This window comes from Meles meles, chromosome 2, assembly GCF_922984935.1.
Source record: "Meles meles chromosome 2, mMelMel3.1 paternal haplotype, whole genome shotgun sequence".
In the NCBI taxonomy this organism is placed as follows: domain Eukaryota; kingdom Metazoa; phylum Chordata; class Mammalia; order Carnivora; family Mustelidae; genus Meles; species Meles meles.
The window spans coordinates 174,343,643-174,365,547 of NC_060067.1; the positions used below are offsets into that span (position 1 = coordinate 174,343,643).

The 21,905-nt window shown below is 37.3% G+C and overlaps 1 protein-coding gene across 1 annotated transcript in view; it reads right to left on the minus strand.

Moving 5' to 3' along the window:
• LOC123936944 (A disintegrin and metallopeptidase domain 3-like) overlaps positions 1-8,173 on the minus strand; it is a 106,186-nt gene extending 98,013 nt beyond the window's left edge. The window contains exons 1-3 of the mRNA XM_045997438.1: positions 8,036-8,173; positions 7,659-7,741; positions 2,510-2,565 (exon numbers count right to left, since the gene is read on the minus strand). Coding sequence (XP_045853394.1) covers positions 2,510-2,565; positions 7,659-7,741; positions 8,036-8,093 — 197 coding nt within the window. The 5' untranslated portion in view covers positions 8,094-8,173. The remainder of the gene's footprint in view (positions 1-2,509; positions 2,566-7,658; positions 7,742-8,035) is intronic.
• Positions 8,174-21,905: the final 13,732 nt, after the last annotated feature.

A 21,905-nucleotide genomic window follows, 5' to 3' on the forward strand; every position in this document is an offset into this window, starting at 1 on the left:
GCAACATAGAGAAGAGATAAAGAATAACTACAATGAACAAAAATTCCCACAAACTGGTCATGGGGGAAAAAAGAAAGAAAAGCAGAAAGGTAAGCCATAGATTGAAAATAAATGACCCAAAACAAATGAATGAAAAGGAAAACCAGAAGCTTCGGAGAAGCAATCCAATTAGAATAGTCAGTAAACATTTGAAGTACATATCAGGGAAGTACATATTAAAATAACAATAAAATAACATTGCTTATGCATTAACAAAAATACGTGAGTGCAGATACTCTTTTTATTGAGAATATAGAGAACAGAAATGTTTTTGAATTATTGGTCTGAGTGAAAACTGGGATAAACCCTCTGAAGTAAAAATTAGTAACATATAGCACTCTTGAGAATTGTATCATGGATAAACCATCAATTTCACTGGTGCCCTGAATATCATGCCCAAAGACATCTATAAATGGTTTTTCTTACTATAAGTATATAGGAGGATAAATAATAAATGAGATACAAACTATAAGAGACTTAATCTCACAAAACAAAAGATGGGTTGCAGAGGGAGGGGGGAAGGGAGAGGGTGGTTGGGTTATGGACATTGGGGAGGGTATGTGCTATGGTGAGTGCTGGGATGTGTGTTAAGTCTGACAATTCACAGACCTGTGCCACTGGGGCTAATAATACATTATATGTTAATTTAAATAAATAAATGAATAAATAAATAAAATCTCTTAAAAAATAATAAATGAGATATATATTGAATAGCTACATATGTATTTACATTCAATGAACTCATTCTGCACAAAATGGTATTAACAACTCTCAGATAAAAATGTTATGTGGGGTGCCTGGGTGGCTCAGTCAGTCAAGCATCCAACTCTTGGTTTTTGCCTCAGGTCATGATCTCAGGGTCATGAGCTTGAGCCCCACTAGGGTTCAGCATTGGGCATGGAGCCTGCTTAAGATTCTTTCTCTCCCTTTCCCTCTGCCTCTCACCCCCACAAACTTCCCACAGTTTTTCTCTCTCTCTCTTTCTCTCTCTGGCTTGGAAAAAAAAAAAGTTATACAAACTGCAAACTGTTGCACAACAAGCACAACCACAAAACCAGAACCACGTAATAAGTACTGTCATGAGTAAGTAGCCATAGTAATTCTGCTAACGGTGGCCAGGATTGCCCAATAGTTTGGGATTCAGCTGAATGTTGGCTGATCTAGGGAATGATTAGGCCAATATAAAAAATAAGAGACTAATACAAACTATGGCCTTTGTGTAATAATCATTTGTAGGATCATCAGTTATAACAAATATATCACTCTGGTGGGATACACATTGATAGTGGGAGAGACTACACATGTGTGGAGGCAGGGGCCATACAGAAACTTCCTGTACCTTCCACTCAGTTTTGCTGTGAACCTAAAACTGATCTAAAAAATAAACATTAATTTGGAAGTGGGAAACAGGAAAAGGCAAATAGCCAATAATTGGGGAAGTTTTTTAGGGAAATATAAATTGACACAAAGATGTGGTATAATATTTTAGCACATCTTGAATGCTTTTGAAAATCTAAACTGCTACTGTCTCTTCAGAAACTCGTAATATCTCTCAAAAATCCTAATACAAAATGTGACTAATGAGGAAGGTTGTTGTGAAAATGAAATCAGTTACTGCATACAAGTTGCTTGGAAATATGCCTGGCAATTGGTATGTGCTCTGTGAATGTCTGTTACTTTTGTTGCTTTGGTTGTTATTATTATTATCTCTATTATTACTATTATTCATACTTTTTGATTCAGAAACTCATTGCTTGGTATTAAGCCTACAAAACATCTATTGCATAAGAATACACATATAAGGATGTTTATTGCAGGACTCTATAGTGACAATCCTTGGAAATAACTTTATTACCTTATTATTGCCATACTACAAACTGTTACCTGTTAAAGAATGAATTAAGATATATAAATAGAGGAAGAAAATGAACACCATTATTAAACAAGACCTCTCAACTGCAAAACAGTATTTTCGTTTCTCTAAAAACAAATCTTTTTGGTAGGTTTCTACAAATTTAAAGGAAAGGTGAAATTGGTAAAATGGTGGAAAGACAGATACAAGGTTATTAATAATGGTTTCCTCACAGAGTGAAAATTTAATATATTAAAAAATGTTGTATAATATCAAGTAAATTGTTTAAAATATAAATGTATAAAATGACATGATGAACAAAATTAAACATGGACAAATAAAATTATTGTCTTGATCGTTACAGTTGTGGCTATATTTTAAAGAGTTACAGAGATTAATTTTCACTTATCTGGCATACATTAATTTTGCATCATGAAATTAAAATTTGGCTCGATTTAAAAATCTCAAGATGAAGACTTGGAATTCTAGGCTGACTTGAATCACAAAGATGTAACATATTAAATATAATAGTCATGCTCTTATTAGGCTCAACTTAGGGTAGTGACTAAAAATTTCAGAAACTAAAACAACTGTATGAAAAGAAGAATGTCCACTTACTGCTTTTCAAGATGGAGAGTGTATATTTTCTGATCAATTTTGATGGCATAAGTGACCTACAGCGAAGTATTCAAGAATAATGTAATTATTAGAAATTCTGAATTCTTAAAAATCAAAAGCCATAACTTCTTAAAATGTATTTATCTTTCATTGAGACATAGATCATATCACACATCTCAGAATGATATATACATATATAATATAGACATAATTGTAATCTTCCTTCAATCTTGGAATGTATGACAGAATTGATCATAATTAAATTTAAATAAAAATCAAAGAACCTCAATTTATTTCAAAACTAAGAACATTAGCCATAAAATTTCAATTTAAAATGGTTACATTTAAAAATGTTGAGTAATCTTTGAAGGAACTTGAATTTTATTATCTTTTTTGTACTTTGCAATTTCTACCCCAAGTAAATTTAAAAATTAAAGATACAACACAGGTTCCCTTTTAAGATTAAAGAAAGTATCCCTAACTCTAAGAACACTCTTCATCTCCCAGTCCTCTTCAGGAATTGCCTCAGCTACAGAGGGTCACCCCACACCGAGTCACAACTTTATGAGACGGCCTACATTTAACGAGAACCCCCTCATTCCAACTCCAGATATTGAAGGGCCATGCTAGCTTCACATTTTGTTGAGATTCGGTTGAGTCTCCATCTCCCCCTTCCCCCTTCCTCCCCTCCCCTTCCACAGGGGTTTATCACAAGAGCATAACCTAATAAACAATCTTCACAGGAATCTTCTCAAAGACTGCATCCCAAAGAACCCAATCTGTGACATCACCATAAAACATACATGTTCTTCATGGCATAGCACATGGTCAATGCGGGTAAATTTTCCACATTTGCAAAGAATGTGGATTTTGTCATTGGGTACTGTTTTCTGCATAAGTCATTTTAAACGTCTCATGTTCTGTCTTCCGTAAGCTTACAGCTATTGAAAAAAGTGTATTGGGCCACATGAGTGGCATAGTTGGTTAAGAGTGTGGGTCTTAATGTTGGCTCAGGTCATGATCTAAGGGTCATGATCCCAGAGTTGTGAAATGGAGTCCCACATCTGGCTCCCCACTGAGTGCAGTCTGCTTAACTCTCTCTCCCTCTGTCCCTCCCCCTTCTATAAAATAAATAAATAAATCTTTTTTAAAAATGTGTGAACTTGGGGCGCCTGGGTGGCTCAGTGGATTGGGCCGCTGCCTTCGGCTCGGGTCATGATCTCAGGGTCCTGGGATCGAGCCCCGCGTCGGGTTCTCTGCTCCGCGGGGAGCCTGCTTCCTCCTCTCTCTCTGCCTGCCTCTCTGCCTACTTGTGATCTCTCTCTCTGTCAAATGGGTAAATAAAAAAAATCTTTAAAAAAAAAAAAAAATGTGTGAACTTCTCCCCAAATTATTGTGATATTATTTATTTCTCCTCTTAATCTACAGTTTTCTTCATTACATATTTTTAATCTTGGTTGTTGGGTGCAAACAAGAGTAAAATTAGCAAAACTGCAAACAATTATAAAGTATGCCTCAATGTCATCTTCAGAATATGACTCAACTTTGGGGTTGTAATTTCTTCAATTTGATCCATTATCACTTAATATACATTATGACTTAGGCTTTCTTCTTCAACCCATGAATAATGTAGAAGTGTATTTTTATATTCCCATACACATTTTTAAAACTTTTTAAGATTTAAATTAATTGAGGGGTGCCTGGGTGACTCAGTGGGTTAAGCCTCTGCCTTCGGCTCAGGTCATGATCCCAGGGTCCTGGGATCAAGCCCCACATCGGACTCTCTGCTCAGTAGGGAGCCTGTTTCCTCCTCTCTCTCTGCCTGCTGCTCTGCCTATTTGTGATCTATCAAATAAATAAATAAAATATTTTTTAAAAGATTTAAATTAATTGAATTGTTATAGATACTGTATTGCCAATATTTGATTTTTAATGTTTTTTCCTTTTGTCAGTTTTGTTGAATAATCTGCTTATTCCTGAGAAGAAGGTATATTGTAACTATAGAAATAAAGGCAAATTATACCTGGATTAGAAAAACACTATCTTTACTTCGGGGTTGTCTAGAAGTTTAGATGTTTCTGACTCCCAGCCAAGACAAAGGCAGTGAGATTTGTAAGGTACTTTTTAGGGTTCAAAAACTCTCTTGGCCAAGGATAGCTTCTTTAGTGTTTCCCTACCTAGTTTGATGAGGCTGGCTTGCTACTGAGAGAGTCACTGAAAGCTTTTTAAGGAGTTCTCCAAAAGCCAAAATCCACCCCTCCCCAACTAAGTCTTGTTACTTCAAGCAGAGACTTGGCTTGTTCCAGAAGCACAGAGTTTGTGTTCATACGGATGTTTCTTGAATTCCTGATATTTGCCTGAATTCTCTTTCTCTTGCTCCATCATATGCTTTGTCATTACAAAAAAGCCTCATGGTTATACCCTGTAGAGTCTAGTGAGTCCTAGTGAACAGCTGAGAGGAGAAAACAATACATTCACTGTGATGAGTTCAACTTCTGTATAAATCCATCAAATAAAATATCTTATTGCTCAAATTGTCTTTATCTTTCTGAATCCTTTTATGATTTGTAAACCAACATTTGAGAAAGATATATGAAAGTGGATTTGGAAATTTGTCCCTCTAGTGCAATCAATTCTTCTATATGCTGAGAGCAATTTTTTATATTCACTGATCATTTATACCAATCGACAAAAGATATGAGAACAAGGAAATCCAAGGATATTGCTAGTCTGACTGCTGCAAAACTTATTTTTATCCATTTCCTCAAGAACATTTTTAAATATATCCAAATTTAGAACTTTTATATGTTCTTAGTGAACTGAATATTTATTAAGTAATGATGTTTATCCCTCATAATGGTGTATGGATGTGTGTTCTAAATGTTGATTTTTTTCTACTTTTCTCATGGATACTTGTGTTTGCTTTTGGTTACCATTTTCACAGTATATGTCATACTCCTTTAAACAGTTTAAACTCTCTGGATATTTATTTTTGGTATAATGGCTTTTATGAGTACATAATCGTTGGACTTTTTTGGTGCCATAAAGGCAAACAGACCACCCAGTCTATAAAACCTGCCCCCGTGTCTAACAATTTTCCAGTTAGCAATTCAACGCTCCTCTGAGATCTGGCCACTGAGGTTCCAGTCCTTCGATTCCTATCAGATCCCTGTGTGTCTTTACATCAACACTTTTTTCTTTTCTTTTTTTTTTTTTTTTTTTTTTTCTGATAGACAGAGATCACAAGTAGGTAGAGAGGGAGGGGGGATGCAGGCTCTCCGCTGAGCAGAGAGCCCAATGTGGGGCTCGATCCCAGGACCCTGGGATCATGACCCAAGCCGAAGGCAGAGGCTTTAACCAACACTGAGCCACCCAGGCACCCCAACATTTCTTTCTTGAAAACAAAGTGTCCTAACCAAAACTTCTAATTCCTATAAAAAGGGGCAAAATCAGTAAGAAATTAACAAGAAAGAAAAGATTCAAATAGGCAATATATATAAAGGCAAGTTATCTTAAGACTTAATAAAAAAAATGCCAGTTAACAGTGAAGTATTCATTTTCATGCTCACATTAACAGAAATGAGAAGCCTGAACGAAGCTTGGCAAGCCCTCTAGAAAATAAGTGTCATAATTCTTTTCTTTGTTAGTGGGAGTCAACTTACACAACTTTCATGAAAGACATTTTGTGACATTTATCATTTTTCTTTAATGACCTGCGCATTGATCCTATGAAGATGACTATTCAAGAAGACTTATAAAACTACATGTTTGGGTGCCTGGGTGGCTCAGTGGGTTAAGTGTCTGCCTTCTGCTCAGTTCAGGTCATCATCCCAGGGTCCTGGGATCCAGCCCTGGATCATCAGCCTCTTTGCTCATCAGGGAGTCTACTAATCCCCCTCCCTCTGCCCCTCCCTTTACCTCTCCCTCCCCTCTTGCTCTCTCTCTCTCTCAAATAAATACAATCTTTAAAAACTACATTTTTAAATTTGACAAAGAATGATGTTATAGCCATATAATGAGATAATCATGCACTTATAAAAAATGACAAAGCTGTATTTATGATCATAAAAGTAAATTCTAACTTTATAAATAAATTAAAAGCCAATTAGCACACTCATATGTTATTATTAAAAATATATGTGTAGGAGAGGGCATGTCTCTAAAATTTCATTCAGTTCAAATTCACTACCTTTAGAAACTGAGGCAGACACTCATTTTCTTAACTCTTTGTGCTCTCTAGATTTAATTTTACAATGTACATGCTATACTTTTTAACCAGATTAAAAATCTTACATTAACAGGGTTATATATGACTATATGTGCAAATATAGGCATGAAGAAGTTATATATGGTCATTTTAAAAATCATGTTACGAGGTCAATATTAGTGTGACCTCATAAACACAGAATAAATATTTAAACATACACACTTTCTAGGAAAAATTCCAGTAGATTTGTATACCATTTTGTGTGATAGGAATTTGGGGTACTTTTTTCTCAGTCAGTTTTTAAAATGTTTCATAATATTGATTGGAAAATGAAAAGGAAAATCAAAACTCCTACTTTCATTGAGACAAAATGACTCTTTAACACAGTAATTGGTACAAAAAATTTCAAAGGGATCTGCATGAATTGATTTGGGTCATGTAGTCCAATAAAAATAAAGCACTCATTTTAAAAAAGTGATTTCCAGGGGCGCCTGGGTGGCTCAGTGGGTTGAGCTGCTACCTTCGGCTCAGGTCATGATCTCAGGGTCCTGGGATGGAGTCCCACATGGGGCTCTCTGCTCGGCAGGGAGCCTGCTTCCCTCTCTCTCTCTGTCTTTGCCTGCCTCTGCCTACTTGTGGTCTCTCTCTCTCTGTCAAATAAATAAATAAATAAATAAATAAATCTTTAAAAAAAAAAAGGTGATTTCCACAGGATGTCTGGGTGGCTCAGTTGGTTAAGCCCCTGACTCTTGATTTCAGCTCAGTCATCATTTCCCTTCAAGAGTTGGAGCCCCTCCCCATCAACTTCTTCCCTCAGTGGGGAGCCTGCTTAAGATTCTCTCTTTTCTTCTGCCTTTGCCTCTAACCCCACTCGCACACACACATTCTCTCTCTGTCTCAAAAATAAATAAATACAAATTTCAAAAGTAATTTCTTCATTACCTGCGTTTCTGAAACTTCGCCATCACTGGTATTTGTCTCAATCTTTCGTGGCACTGTAATTTGTAGAAGCGATGGTTCAAGATCTACAGTAAGGAAAACATGTGTGAGCGTTGCCTAGTGCCCGGCAGCATCCTTATTCTTCATGTGTCCTGTCACATCCCATCACCCAACCCCAGCCCCAAACACACACACAGGCACGCAAAATCAGACTTTGTACATTAGCAGCAGGCCAGGAGGATGCGGACTCTAAGCCGGCTCTGACAAGACACCGGGCTCTCCCCAGCCGGACCCGGGGTTCTGGAGCAAAGTTCTGGGGCCCGACACGCCCAGAGGCTCTGCGACAGGTGGCCCTCTGTGGGGCAGGGTCCTTCACTCACGACGGCCCTCCGAGGTCAGCCGGCCCAGGCCCGAGAGGATCAGCAGGAGAGACAGCATTGCGTGGCCTGCCGGCCTGATGGCTGTTGGCTGCGAACCGGCGGCGGCGCCCGCGGGGCCCTGCGTTCGCGGCGGGTGGGGCTAGGGCCCGCACCTTCTAAGGCGAGGCGGGGGCGGGGCGCGTCTGCTCCGCCCACCCCGCCCTCTCTGCGGACGCGCACGCGCAGCCGCAGTCGCAGTCCCAGGCGCCCACCCACGGCTCGCTGCGCGGAGAGAAGCTCCAGGGGATGCACCCGAGAATATTCTGCTTCCCTCGTGGGCTTGAGTTTTATTTTTCAAAACGCGGACATTGGAAACGCATTCAGGGATGACGTGAGGGCCGTAAGTGCATCTTCTGTAGATGGGCTATTTGCTGGTGAAGTCCTTGGAAATGCTAATAGTCCACGTCCTAGTTTTCTGGCACAAAGACTGAATTACTGTGGAGAAGGAAAACAGAAAATGATAATTCACCATATGTTTGGTAGGAGACAGTTGCCAGTTTTAACCATATCTACCTCTGAATGTATAATTTAAGCCTCAGGTCAAAATAAACAAACATACGTGCCTGTACGAAGAAAAAGAAAGGTATCTAAATTCTTCAATCATAGATAACTTTGTTTCTTAGAAAACTCTTTGGTTTAGGAAACTAAATGAAAAGCTAAATATAGAATGGGTGTGTCTTTGTGTTCTACTGCCTCAGTATGGCTTTGTAATTGAAGTATTAGGCCAAAAAAAGAAAAGAAAGAAAGAAATCACAGCTATGAAATGATCCTGAAAGAACAACTTTATTTTCCCATTATTTATTTATTCCATTGCATATAATTTAGCTTAGGATGATCTGGCTAGTAAAAGATTAAATGTAAACCTTTTTTTTTCCCATCAGTATGGCATTCACACATGGGAAGGGAATAACTCGGTAAGAGCATTAATTTTCTGGGTAAATATGCAAGTTGTGACTTGCATAATTTCAGTTTGCAAGGACTTTTTTGCCAGACAATTCTTAAGTACTCCTTCCGTAGAACACTTACGCTTACATACATTCCTTACATATTTATGCACAAAATCAAATGATTGTTTTCTCAGTTTACAAACAGAAAAAATAAAAAGAAATGGAGAAGGCTAGCCTTTATATATATATATTTATATATATATACATACACATATTGTGGAGGCAAAGAAAATTAAGGCCATCCCACCTCAGGTTTAGCCTTAGCATAAGTACAGCCATCTTAGCTCGGGCAGCCACCTCAGACCCCTGTGCCCAAGGGCTGAACTTCCCCCCACCCTGCTTTAGGAACCCCCACCCTGTTTAGGTTTCAGGAAGCCCCACCCTGCTTTAGTAACAGGAACCCATAAATACCCCTGCCTTAACTAAGCTTGGGGTCCAAGTCCCTACGTAGGGTACACTTGGACCCAAGCTTAAGCATGTCACCTCAGGGTCCAAGTCCCTACTCCACTGTGTCGGGTGTACTTGGGCCCAAGCTTAAGCCTGTCAAATAAACCCTCGTGCGATTGCATCGGTGCTTGGCTCCTTGGTGGTCTTTCAGACGCGAAAACTCGGGCATAACATATATATATTCCTATGTAATGATTTTCCTGAATCTAATTTTAGTGTCTATTTATCAAGAAAATATTGGTATAGGTAACAAATGATAACAGAAGGAATTTAAATTAAAAATAGCCAATACTTCTAGGTGCCTGAGTGGCTCAGTGGGTTAAAGCCTCTGCCTTCAGCTCAGGTCATGATCCTAGGGTCCTGGGATTGAGCCCCGCATCGGGCTCTCTGCTCAGCAGGGAGTCTGCTTCCCCCTCTCTCTCTCTGCCTGCCTCTCTGCCCACTTGTGATCTCTGTCTGTCAAATAAATAAATAAAATCTTTTAAAAAAATAGCCAATTCTGCATATTTCACTGAAGTATTTATAGGCTAATCATTTAGTTTGGTTGCAATCTATGTTGTATAGTATATTTATTTAATTTGAATATTTTTATGTATCTTAAAGTTAGTATTTTTATCTTTTTTGCCAAATTATGTGAAAATTGATGGGATTAACATGAAAATTATTTTGCTCTTAAACTTTCTTCGTGATTGTCTATAACCTGATCAAACTTTTGAAGTCTAGTATATATGTTATTGAAGGGATGCTAAGTATTAGAAGATTGTTCATGGTTCTACTAAAAATCTCTGTTGTTCAGTCAGGTAACCAAAAGGAAAAATATATATTTATTATCTAAATTCATTATTGTGTTTGCACTGTTGTTACTGACTGCTCATTTTTTTGCTGGGCATAATTTACAGGCACTCACATCATCCAAATTTAATTCAATAATGATTTTTTACATGCTTAGTATAAGGCTGAAACCAGACAGATAACAGAATATGTGTGACAACCTCCCTGTCTCCCAGTACCTCAGAAAGTAACAGAAAACTGAACATGTACAAGAGATGCCACAGCTAGAAATTTAAAAATTTGTAGTAGAAGGATATTCAAAATTCTCTGGGAATACAGCTAATATAATTTTGTTTTTTTTATAGATATCAAAGTGAACCTGTGAGCCATATAGATTTATATGGATGTTAGTGAATTTTAGGACTTTATTCTTTAATAACTTAAATTCGTCCAAGAGCTTTAGTGCAAATAAATGATGGATTTTTGTGTTAGAATGGTAACATAATAGTTTGGGGTTGTGGGTTTGAAATAATGAGGACTAGAAACAATAGGTTCATTGAAGGGACTTTTACATATTTTAGGCCAAAAATGTTTACAAACTCAGGATTAGAGTGGGAAGAGAAATGAAAGTAGTAAAAATATCTGAGAGATATTTAGGAAGAAAAACCAGCTTGTTGAATAATTTAATGTGGAGGTTGATGAAATGTTTGAGAAGACTAAGCCACTGAACTTAGGGGGCACCAATCTTTTTTTATGGCCTTACCTATAACTTTTCAGAAAATTATCTTCAGTTATCATTTTTTTGTTTATATTTAACTTTTATTTAAGTCCCAGTTAGTTAACATACACTGTAACATTAGTTTCAGATGTATAATATAACGATTCAGCATTTTCACACAATACCCAGTCCTTATCACAAGTGCTTTCCCTAATCTCCATCACCTATTTCACCTATCCCCCCCATTCCCCACATTCTGGTAACCATCACCTATAGTTAAGAGTCTCTTTCTTGGCTTGCCTCTCTCTTTTTTCCCCTCTGCTCATTTGTTTTGTTTCTTAAATTCCACATGCATGTAAAAGCATATGGTATTTCTTGTCCACAGATTGACTTATTTCACTTAGCATTATGCTCTTTAGTACCATCCATGTCATTGCAAATGATAAGATTTCATTCTTTTTAATGGCTGAGTAATATTCCAAGACCACTTCTTCTTTATCTATTCATCAGTCAATGGCGTTCTTTATCTATTCATCAGTCAATGGCGAGCTATTTCCATAGCTTGGCTATTATAAATAATGCAGCTATAACATTAGGGTACATTAATTCCTTTGAATTCGTATTTTTGTATTCTTTGGCTAAATACTTAGTATGTAATTGCTAAATCATAAGGTACTTCTATTCTTACTTTTTTGAGGAACCTCCACAGTGTTTCCCAGAGTGGCTGCACCAGTTTGCATTCCCACCAGCAGTGCAAGAGGGTTTGCTTTCTCCACATCCTTGCACAAGAAACACCTATTGTTTCTTGTGCTATTGATTTTTGCCATCCTAACTGGTGTGAGGTGATATCTAACTGTAGTTTTGATTTCCATTTCCCTAATGATCTTTGATGTTGAGCATCTTCTCATGTGTCTGTTGGCCATCTATCTGTATGTCTTCTTTGGAAAAATGTCTATTCATGTCTTCTTCCCATTTTTTAATTGGATTCTTCATTCTTGGGGTGTTGAGTTGTATAATTTATGTATTTTGGATACTAATCCTTTATCAGATATGTAATTAGCAAATATCTTCTCCCATTCCATAGGTTGCCTTTTAGTTTTGTTGACTGTTTCTTTCACTGTGGAAAAGCTTTTTATATGATGTAGTCCCTTTAGTTTATTTTTGCTTTTGTTTCCCTTGCCTCAGGAAACATATCTAGAAAGATGTTATTAAGGGCAATGTCAAAGAAGTTACTGCCTATGTTCTTCTCTAGGATTTTAATGATTTCCTGTCTCACATTCAGGTCTTTAGTCCATTTTGAATTTATTTTTCTGTGTGGTATAAGAAAGTACTCCAGTTTCATTCTTTTGCATGTTGCTGTCTTGTTTTCCCAACACCATTTGTTGAAGAGACTGTCTTTTTCCCATTGGATGTTTTTTCCTGCTTGGTTGAAGATTAATTGACCATATAGTTGCAATTTAATTTTTTGGTTTTCTATTGTGTTCATTGGCCTATGTGTCTATTTTTCTGCAAGTACCATACCCTCTTGATGACTACAGCTTTGTGACATAACTTGAAGTCCAGAATTGTGATACTTCAGTTTTGTTTTTCTTTTTCCTGATTGCTTTGGCTATTCAGGGTCTTTTGTAGTTCCATACAAATTTCAGGATAGTTTGTTCCAGCTCTGTGAAAAATGCTGTTGGTATTTTGATAGGGATTGCATTAAATGTGTAGTTTGCTTTGGGTAATGTAGACATTTTAACAATAGTTGTTTCCATCCATGAGCAAGGAATGTCTTTCCTTTGTGACATCCTTTCCATTCCTTTTTGACATCTTCAATTACTTTCATCAGTGTTTTATAATTTTAAGAGTATAGGTCTTTCACCTCTTTGATTAGGTTTATTCCTAGGTGTCTGATGGGTTTTGATGCAGTTGTAAATGGGACTAATTATATTCTTTTTCTGCTTCTTCATTATTGATGTATAGAAATGCAACAGATTTCTGTATGTTGATTTTGTATTTTGCAACTTTACTGAATTTGCTTATCAGTTCTAGCAATTTTTTGATGGACTCTTTAGGATTCTCTACATACAGTATCATGTCATCTGGAAATAGTGAAAGTTTTACTTCTTCCTTGCTGACTTGGATGCCTTTTATTTCTTTTTGTTTTCTGATTGCTGAGGCTAGGACTTGCAGTACTATGTTAAATAACAGTTGTGAGAGAGGACATTCTTGTCTTATTTCTGACTATTGGGGAAAAGTTCTGTTTTTCCCCATTAAGAATGATATTAGCAGTGGATCTTTCAGGGATGTTGAGATATGTTCCCTCTAAAACTCCTTTGTTCAGAGTTTTTATCATGAATGGATATAGTACTTTGTCAGATATTTTTTCTGTACTATTAAGAGGATCATATGGTTCTTAGCCTTTCTTTTATTAATATGGTATTTCTCATTAATTAATTTGTGAATATTAAACTACCCTTGCAGCCCAGGAATAAATCCTACTTGATCACAGTGAATGATTTTTTTTTTTAATGTATTGTTTTTGCATCCATTTTCATCAGGGGTATTGGCATGTAGTTCTCTTTTTTAGTGGAGTCTTTTTCTGGTTTAGGAATCAGGCATTATGCTGGCCTCATAACATGAAGTGGGAATTTTCCTTCCTCTTCTATTTTTTGGAATTGTTTGAGAAGAACAGACATTAGCTCTTCTTTAAATGTTTGATAGAATTCCTCTGTGAAGTTCTCTGGCCTTAGACTTTTATTTATTGGGAGGTTTTTGATTACTTGATTTGATTTCTTTGCTGGTTACTTGTCTGTTCAAGTTTCCTATCTCTTCTTGTTTCTGTTTTGCTAGCTTATAGTTTTCTAGGAATTTATCCATTTCCTACAGTTCATCCAATTTGTTGCTATATAGTTTTTATAATATTTTCTTATAATTGGGAGCACCTGGGTGGCTCAGTCTTTTAAGTGACTGACTCTTGGTTTTAGCTCAGGTCATGATCTACGGGTAATGAATTTGAGCACCATGTCACGGTCTGTGCTCAGGGTGGAGTATGCTTGAGATTCTCTCCCTCTCCCCCAACTCTACCCCTCCCCCAACTCATACACTCTCTCTCTCCAAAATAGATAACTAAATAATCTTTAAAAAATAATCTTTTAAAAAATATTCTCTTGTAATTGTATTTCTGTGGTGTTGGTTGTTATTTCTCTTCTCTCATTTGTGATTTTATATATTTGGGGCCTTTCTCTTTTTTTTTTTTTTTTTTTTAATTTTATTTAGTCATTAGAGAGATAGAACACAGGGTGAGAAGGGGCAAAGAAGAGAGGAAAGGTCCCAAGCAGACTCCAGGCTGAGCATAGAGCCCAGTGCAGGGCTTGATCTCATGCTCCTGAGATCATGACCTGAGCTGAAACCAAGAGCCAGATGTTTAACTGCCTGAGCTGCCCTGGCACCCCTCTTTTCTTTTTGATAAGTCTGGTAAGAGGTTTATAAATTTTATTAATTTTTTCTAAAGACCAGCTCCAGGTTTCATTGAATTGCTCTATTGTTTTCTTTAGTTTCTATATCATTTATTCTGCTCTAATTATTATTTTTTTCCTTCTGCTGGCTTTAGGTATACCTTTAGGTATAAGGCTAGGTTGTTTATTTGAGATTTTTCTTGCTGCTTGAGAAAGGCCTGTAACACTATCCCTCTTAAGGCCATTTTGCTGCATTTCAAAGGTTTTGGACTACAGTGTTTTCATTTTCATTTTTTCCATGTACCTTTTTTATTTCATTGTTCAATAGTATGTTGTTTAACCTCCATACATTTGTGGTCTTCCAAAATTTTTTCTTGTGGTTGACTTCTAGTTTCATAGCATTGTGGTCAGAAAAAGATGCATGGTATGACCCCAATCTTTTTGCATTTGTTGAGCCCTGTTTCATGGCCTAATGTGTGATGTATTGTGGAGAATGTTCCATGTGCACATGAAAAGAATGTATATTCTTCTGTTTTAGGATGGAATGTTCTGAATATATCTCTTAAGTCCATTTTTCAGTGTGTCATTTAAAGCCATTGTTTCTTGGTTTATTTTCTACTTAGATAGATCTGTCCATTGATGTAAGCAGGGTATTAAATTCCCCTATTATTGTTGTATTATATTCAATGAGTTCCTTTGTGTTTGTTCTTAGTTGTTGTATATATTTTGGTGTTCCCATGTTGGGGGCATAAATATTTACAATTGTTATATCTTCATATTGGATTGTCTCTTATGTTTATAAAGTGCCTGTCTTTATCTCTTGTTACAGTCTTTGTTTTAAAGTCTAGTTTTTATGAGATGACTATTGTTACTCGAGCTTACTTTTGACATCAATTTGCATGATAAATGTTTCTCCAGCTTCTCATTTTCAATCATTAGAGGTCTTTAGGTCTAAAATGAGTCTCTTGTAGATAGCATGTAGATGGGTCTTGTTTGTTTGTTTTTTTGTAATCCATTCTGACACCCTATATCTTCTGACTTCAGAATTTAGTCTCTACCTTCAAAGTAACTGTTGATAGATATTATTTATTACCATTTCATTCTTGTTTTGTCATTATGTCTAGAGTTATCACTTTGGCCTCTCCTTTCCACTGAGTTACCTATAATATTTCTTGCTGGGTTGGTTTAGAGAAAGTAGTTGGAGCATACCAGTATAAGAAATCATCAAACTACTGGGGAAGAAAGCAAGAGAGTAAAAAAGAAACAAAGAATATGTCTTCTGTGTATTTCCATTTTTTTGTGTATATTCTCTTCAATTTCTTTCAACAATGTCATATGGTTGCATCTCTACTAATAACAAATGTGTGAAAATAGATATTAAAATGCATTTCAGTTTATAATTTCTAGGAAAATTAATATGTTCTTTGACATCTATATGCAGGAAATTTAAAAATGCTGATTAAAAAAATAAAATCTAAATAAATGGAAAGATGTGTTCATGAGTTGGAACATTTAACATAGTAAAGAGGTAAATATCCATACTACCCAAAGTGATCTACAGATTCAACATAATTCCTATCAAAATTCTAATGCTGTTTTGTTTTTTTTTTTTTTTACAAAAATAGAAAAAACAATCCTAAAATTCATATAGAACCAAAAATGACCTTTAGGAGCCAAAGCAATCTTGAGAAATAGGAACAAAGCAGGAGGCCTCATGCTTCCTGATTTGAAAACATTAAAAAGCTACAGTAATTGAACAATATGGTACTGGCATAAAGACAGACACATAAACCAACAATACAGAAGAGAGAGTGCAGAAGTCATCTCACATATATACAGTCAACTAACCTTTGGAAAAAGAGCCAAGAATACCCATTGTTGTAAAGGTAGTGTCATCAACAAATAGTGTTTGGAAAACTGGATATCCACAAATACTTAAATACTTAATTGCAAGAGCTGAAATTGTATGCTTCTAACTTCATAACAGCAGTCCTGGCTATGACTCCAAAATCACAGCAAACAAAAGCAAAAATAAACAAGTGAGACTATATTAAACTAACAAGCTTTGGAAGAAAGGAAGGAAAGAAGGAAGGAGAAAGGAGGGAGGGAGGGATGAAGGGGAAAGAAAGAAAAGGTGAACTACAAAGTGAGAGAAAATATTTGTGAACTCTGTATCTGATAAAGGATTAATATCTACAATTTTCAAGAATCTCCTATAACTCAGTAGCAAAATAGTGATGTTCAGCATCAGAAATCATCCAGGGAAGTGTAAAAACCACAATGTTACTTCACATGTATTTGGGTGTCCATTACAAAAAAGGGGGGAAAAAAGGACCGGGCAAATAACGAGTGGTGATGAGGATGTGGAGAAATTAGAACCCCATTACACACTTTTGGTGGGAATGTAAAGTGGTGCAGATGCTATGGAAAACTGGGGAATTTCCTCAGATTAAAAATTGAACAACTGGGGCACCTGGGTGGCTCAGTGGGTTAAAGCCTCTGCCTTCGGCTCAGGTCATGATCCCAGGGTTCTGGGATCGAGCCCCACATAGGGCTCTTTGCTCTGCAGGGAGCCTGCTTCCCCTTCTCTCTCTGCCTGCCTCTCTGTCTACTTGTGATCTCTGTCTGTCAAATAAATAAATAAAATCTCTTAAAAAAAAATTGAACAACTATATGGCCCAGCCATCCCCTTTCCAGGTTATTTATTCAAAACAATTGAAATCAGGATCTCAAATAGATACTTGCATTCCATTTTCATTGCAGCAATATTCATAAGGGTAAAGTAATGGTACAACCTACATGTCTGTCAACAGATTAATGGATTAAAAAACTGTGGTACATACATATAATGGAGTACTATTTAGCCATAAAATAGAAAGAAATTCTGTCTCATGGTACAACATGGATCAACTGAATCTTCAGGATCAACTGAAATTAGCAAATCATAGAAGGACATATACTTCATGGTTACAGTTATGTATCAGGTTTCTACAGTAGTCAAACTCAGAAGCACAAAGTAGAATGGTGGTGGTTGTTGCCGGGGGTGGTTATTGCCAGGGCTCAATGAGTTGCTGCTCATTGGATTTATAATTTCAGTCATGCAAAATAATCTCTGGAGATCTGTATATAACATTGTGCTTCTGGTTAACAATAGTGTCCACTAAGAATTTTGAGAGGCCAGCTCTTAAGTTATGTATTTTTACCACAATAAAAAAAAAATGTTGAAGTCCTAACCCTTGTTCATTCTAAATCCCACTCCTATTCATCTGTCTCCTGGAAAATCTCCATGGCTTCCTGATAATATAACCAAAACTTTATCCTGAAGTTCCAGAACCCTTAATAATCAAACATTTCTTATTCCAGCATTGTTGGGCATGTCCAATCACAGTTACAATGGGACTCACTCAGGTCTATATCACATGAGTTCCACCCATATTCCCCCCTGCCTACCTCTTGGGTAAAAACACTCCCAATTCTTACTGCTAATCAGAATCCATTATCCCTGCCAGTATAATGACTCATTTTTTGGTTGTTTGTTTTTTTGTCACTGGCAACAAGTTAAAAGTGCCCTGTTAGCAGCTATCATTGTATTTTAGTTAGATAGTTAGAAATTTGCTCTTTCTTCTGGAGAGAGCCTACTTCCTTTGGCCTCCTACCCCAAAATCCCAGAATGTGAGTCAGAAGCCAAAAAGTCCCCCAGTTGGGCATTGGGAGAAAAGGTAGGTAGAGCCACTCCTACTTCCACCCCTATATTCACATTCTATAGTTTTCCCTATTAGTGACATATTAGGAATTCTGGATTAATAAATATATTGCATCTGAATGAAAAGTCAAGGGTCTTTTCAGAAACCAAATTAGTAAGATATCTATATACCTACATAAAGATACATAGATTTTTTTAAAGATTTCATTTATTTACTTGACAGAAAGAGTACAAGCAGGGGGAGAAGCAGGCAGAGAGGGAGAGGGAGAAGCAGACTTCCCACTGGGCAGGGAGCCCGATGCAGGGCTCAATCCCAGGACCCTGGGATCATGACCTGAGCTGAGGGCACATGCTTAACTGACTGAGCCACCTAGGTGCCCTGAGATACATATGAGATTTATTTTAGAATTGTCTCACATAATTATGGGGGTTGAGAAGTACCATGATCAGCCATCTGCAAACTGGAGAACCAGGAAAGCTGGTGGTATTATCAATGTCTCATGACTCTGCTGACCTGAATGAAATCAGGTGCTAATGATGTAAGCCCTTTATCTGAGTCCTTAAGAACAAGGACTACTGATGTCCAATGGCAGGAAATGATGGCTGTGTTCAGTTCAAGCACAGAGCAAATTCATCTTCTAGCTTTTTGTTCTATTCAGATACCTAGGAATAATGTTTTGCTACCTATGGGCATCTTACAGCCTCATCAAGTTGACACATAAAATCAGTCACCACAAAAATCAACGCATCATTTTAGAATACTTCCTTCAATCTGGTGCTTCAATTTCACTTTTAGGAAGCCGTTCAAGAGGTCTATGAGGCTAAGTTGCGCATTATGAGAAACAGTGGGTCTCATGGTTATGGGCTCCTTCCCCCACCTTCTTCACTGTGAAGTGGTTGCCTTGGTCAGATGCTAAGCAAAGTGGGAGTCTATGCCAATGGGTTCCATTATTATATCAGTAATCCCATATACAGTAGCACCAACTAAGGCTCTACAGGTCGGAAAGGTGAACAAATAATTGAGCAAAAGTAATAGAACAGACCTCTGGCTTTTCCAGTATAGCAGAAGTTCTAACATAATCAAATTGCCACTAAGTTGCTCCCCCCCCACACACACACAAAAGTGCTAAATTGGAGCTTAATATTGGTCTCTGCCTCTGGCAAGTATGACATTTAGAGGCAGCAGTAACTGTATTTGCTTTAGTAAGTGGAAATATAAGTATTAAGCCTATACATAGCTAATATGGCCATGCCATTAATATGCCCGTCGTGACATTCCTGGGAAACTAGGTTTATAGTGCCTTTCTTGTAATAAATGTTTTCTAGTAGGTATTAATATGTGATACAAAAATATTAACACTTTGTACCTACTCCCATATGTGGGAGTATGTACATGCCTCTACACCAGACCTCCTTGTCTCTAATGCTTTAGTACTTTTCAGGCCCATAACCAGAAGTCCAGGTTATTTATTGCCTCTCAGATTTGAATTCACTATTCAATATCTGTTCTGCAATAATGAATTGAATTCTAAATATTTTATCCATTACAAGTGAGGGTGATGCTAAACCTTGCCATTAGAGGACACCAAGAGGCACACTAAGGAAAGAAGCGATTCCTCAAGTGTATTGTGTTTTACTTTTGCCTATTCCTGCTTCATAGGGAATTAGTAGTGTCAGGTAATGTGAACATGGATGTAAACTATTACTATTGTGAATAAAAAATAATATATTCCCCAAATCGGAGATGGAGAGGAGAAGGGAGTTGAGGGAAATTGGAAGGGAGGTGAACCATGAGAGACTATGGACTCTGAAAAACAACCTGACGGTCTTGAAGGGGTGGGGGGTGGGAGGTTGGGGGAACCAGGTGGTGGGTATTAGGGAGGGCACGTATTGCATGGAGCACTGGGTGTGGTGCAAAAACAATGAATACCGTTATGCTGAAAAGAAATTTAAAAATTAAAATAAAAAATTAAAATTAAAATTAAAAAAATAGTCCCCAAATCAGTGGGGACATACCATGTGCTTGAGATTTTATTAATCATTTCCAGAAGCGACACTACATCTACAGCTGACCCTTGAGCAACACAAGTTTGAACTTCTCAGGTCCACTGATAAGCAGATTTTTTTCAATAAATATATGTATAGTAGTGTAAATGTATCTTCTCCTATGATTTACTTAATATTTTTTTCTTTAGCTTTATTGGAATAATACAGTTTATAACACATATAACATACAAAATACATATTAGTCAAGTTTTCATGTTATAAGTAAGGCTTCTGGTCAGCAGTAGGCTATTAATAGTTAAGTTATGGGGGAGTCAAAAAAGTTCCACATGGATTTTTAACCATAAGGGAGGGAGGAGGTTTTGGCATCCCTAAACCCTGGGTTCTTCAAGGGTAAACTGTATTGTTAGATATGGCAACAGTCTGATCATTTATCAGTTTCCATATGGTTTCTGCAGGGACCAGCCTGACAAATTAAAAATATGATGGATACTACCACCCCTGCATTTTTTTTAAAGATTTTATTTATTTATTTGACAGACTGAGATCACAAGTAGGCAGAGAGGCAGGCAGAGAGAGAGGAGGAAGCAGGCTCCCTGCTGAGCAGAGAGCAGAGAGCCCAATGTGGGGCTCCATCCCAGGATCCTGGTATCATGACCTGAGCTGAAGGCAGAGGCTTTAACCCACTGAGCCACCCAGGTGCCCCCCACCCCTGCATTTTAACACTGATACTGATTTCCACTACCTCCTGTCCTTAAGATATGTTTGGGTTTTGGTTTTGGTTATCGAGTACAGTTGACAGAGAATATTATATTAGTTTCAGGTGTACAACATGGTGATTCAGCAACTCTATGTGTCATGCTATGCTCACAGGTGTAGCTGCCATCTGTCATACACCTAACATACTAGACATGTTATTTTTTATTTACATCTTGGCCAGGGGGGATGGCGTAAGAGGTTTACTTTCAGCCTTTCCTACTAGGATAGCTATTACTCTACAGGTCAGAGATTCAGTGTGGGATTACTCTAACTGTATATCACTTCCAGAATTGGGGAAGTGGCCCCTGGAGGGATCTATAGACCCAGGAGGCAACTGTGAACCAAAGTTCAGCCAATAACCAATTTATTACCTGGTTCTCCTAGTTGTCATGGAGAACTAGGCTCAAATCCAACAGGGATGACAATGATACTTTGAGTATCAAAATCAACCCATAACTTGTGTCAATTGTCCTTAAAATATATTGCCAGTCCCCTTCTGCTGGTGTACAAACACTTGAGTAATTGGTTGTAGGCTCCTGTAGGGAAAGGTGGGAGGAACAATAATGTTTATATTTCAGTGGAGGTAGCGGGTCTGTCCAACAAGGAATCCAGCCATATTCTCAGTTGATGGGCTTCAGAACTAAAAACTGGTTCAGGTCTGGGAATTGAAACTCAGCGACTGTGACTTTTTTTTTTTTAATTGTCTTATGTTAGTCACCATACAATACATCATTACTTTTTGATGTAGTGTTCCAAGATTCATTGTTTATGTATAACACCCAGTGGTCCAGGCAATACATGCCCTCCTTAATACCCACCACCAAGCTCACCCATCCCCCCACCCCCTCCCCTCTAAAACCCTCAGTTTGTTTCTTGGGGTCCACAGTCTCTCTTGGTTTGTCTCCCCCTCTGATTTCCCCCAATTCACTTTTCCTTTCCTTTCCAAGTAAGTGAAACCATAAGATAATTGGCTGTCTCTGCTTGACTTATTTTACTCAGTATAATCTCCTCCAGTCCCATCCATGTTGATGTAAAAGTTGGA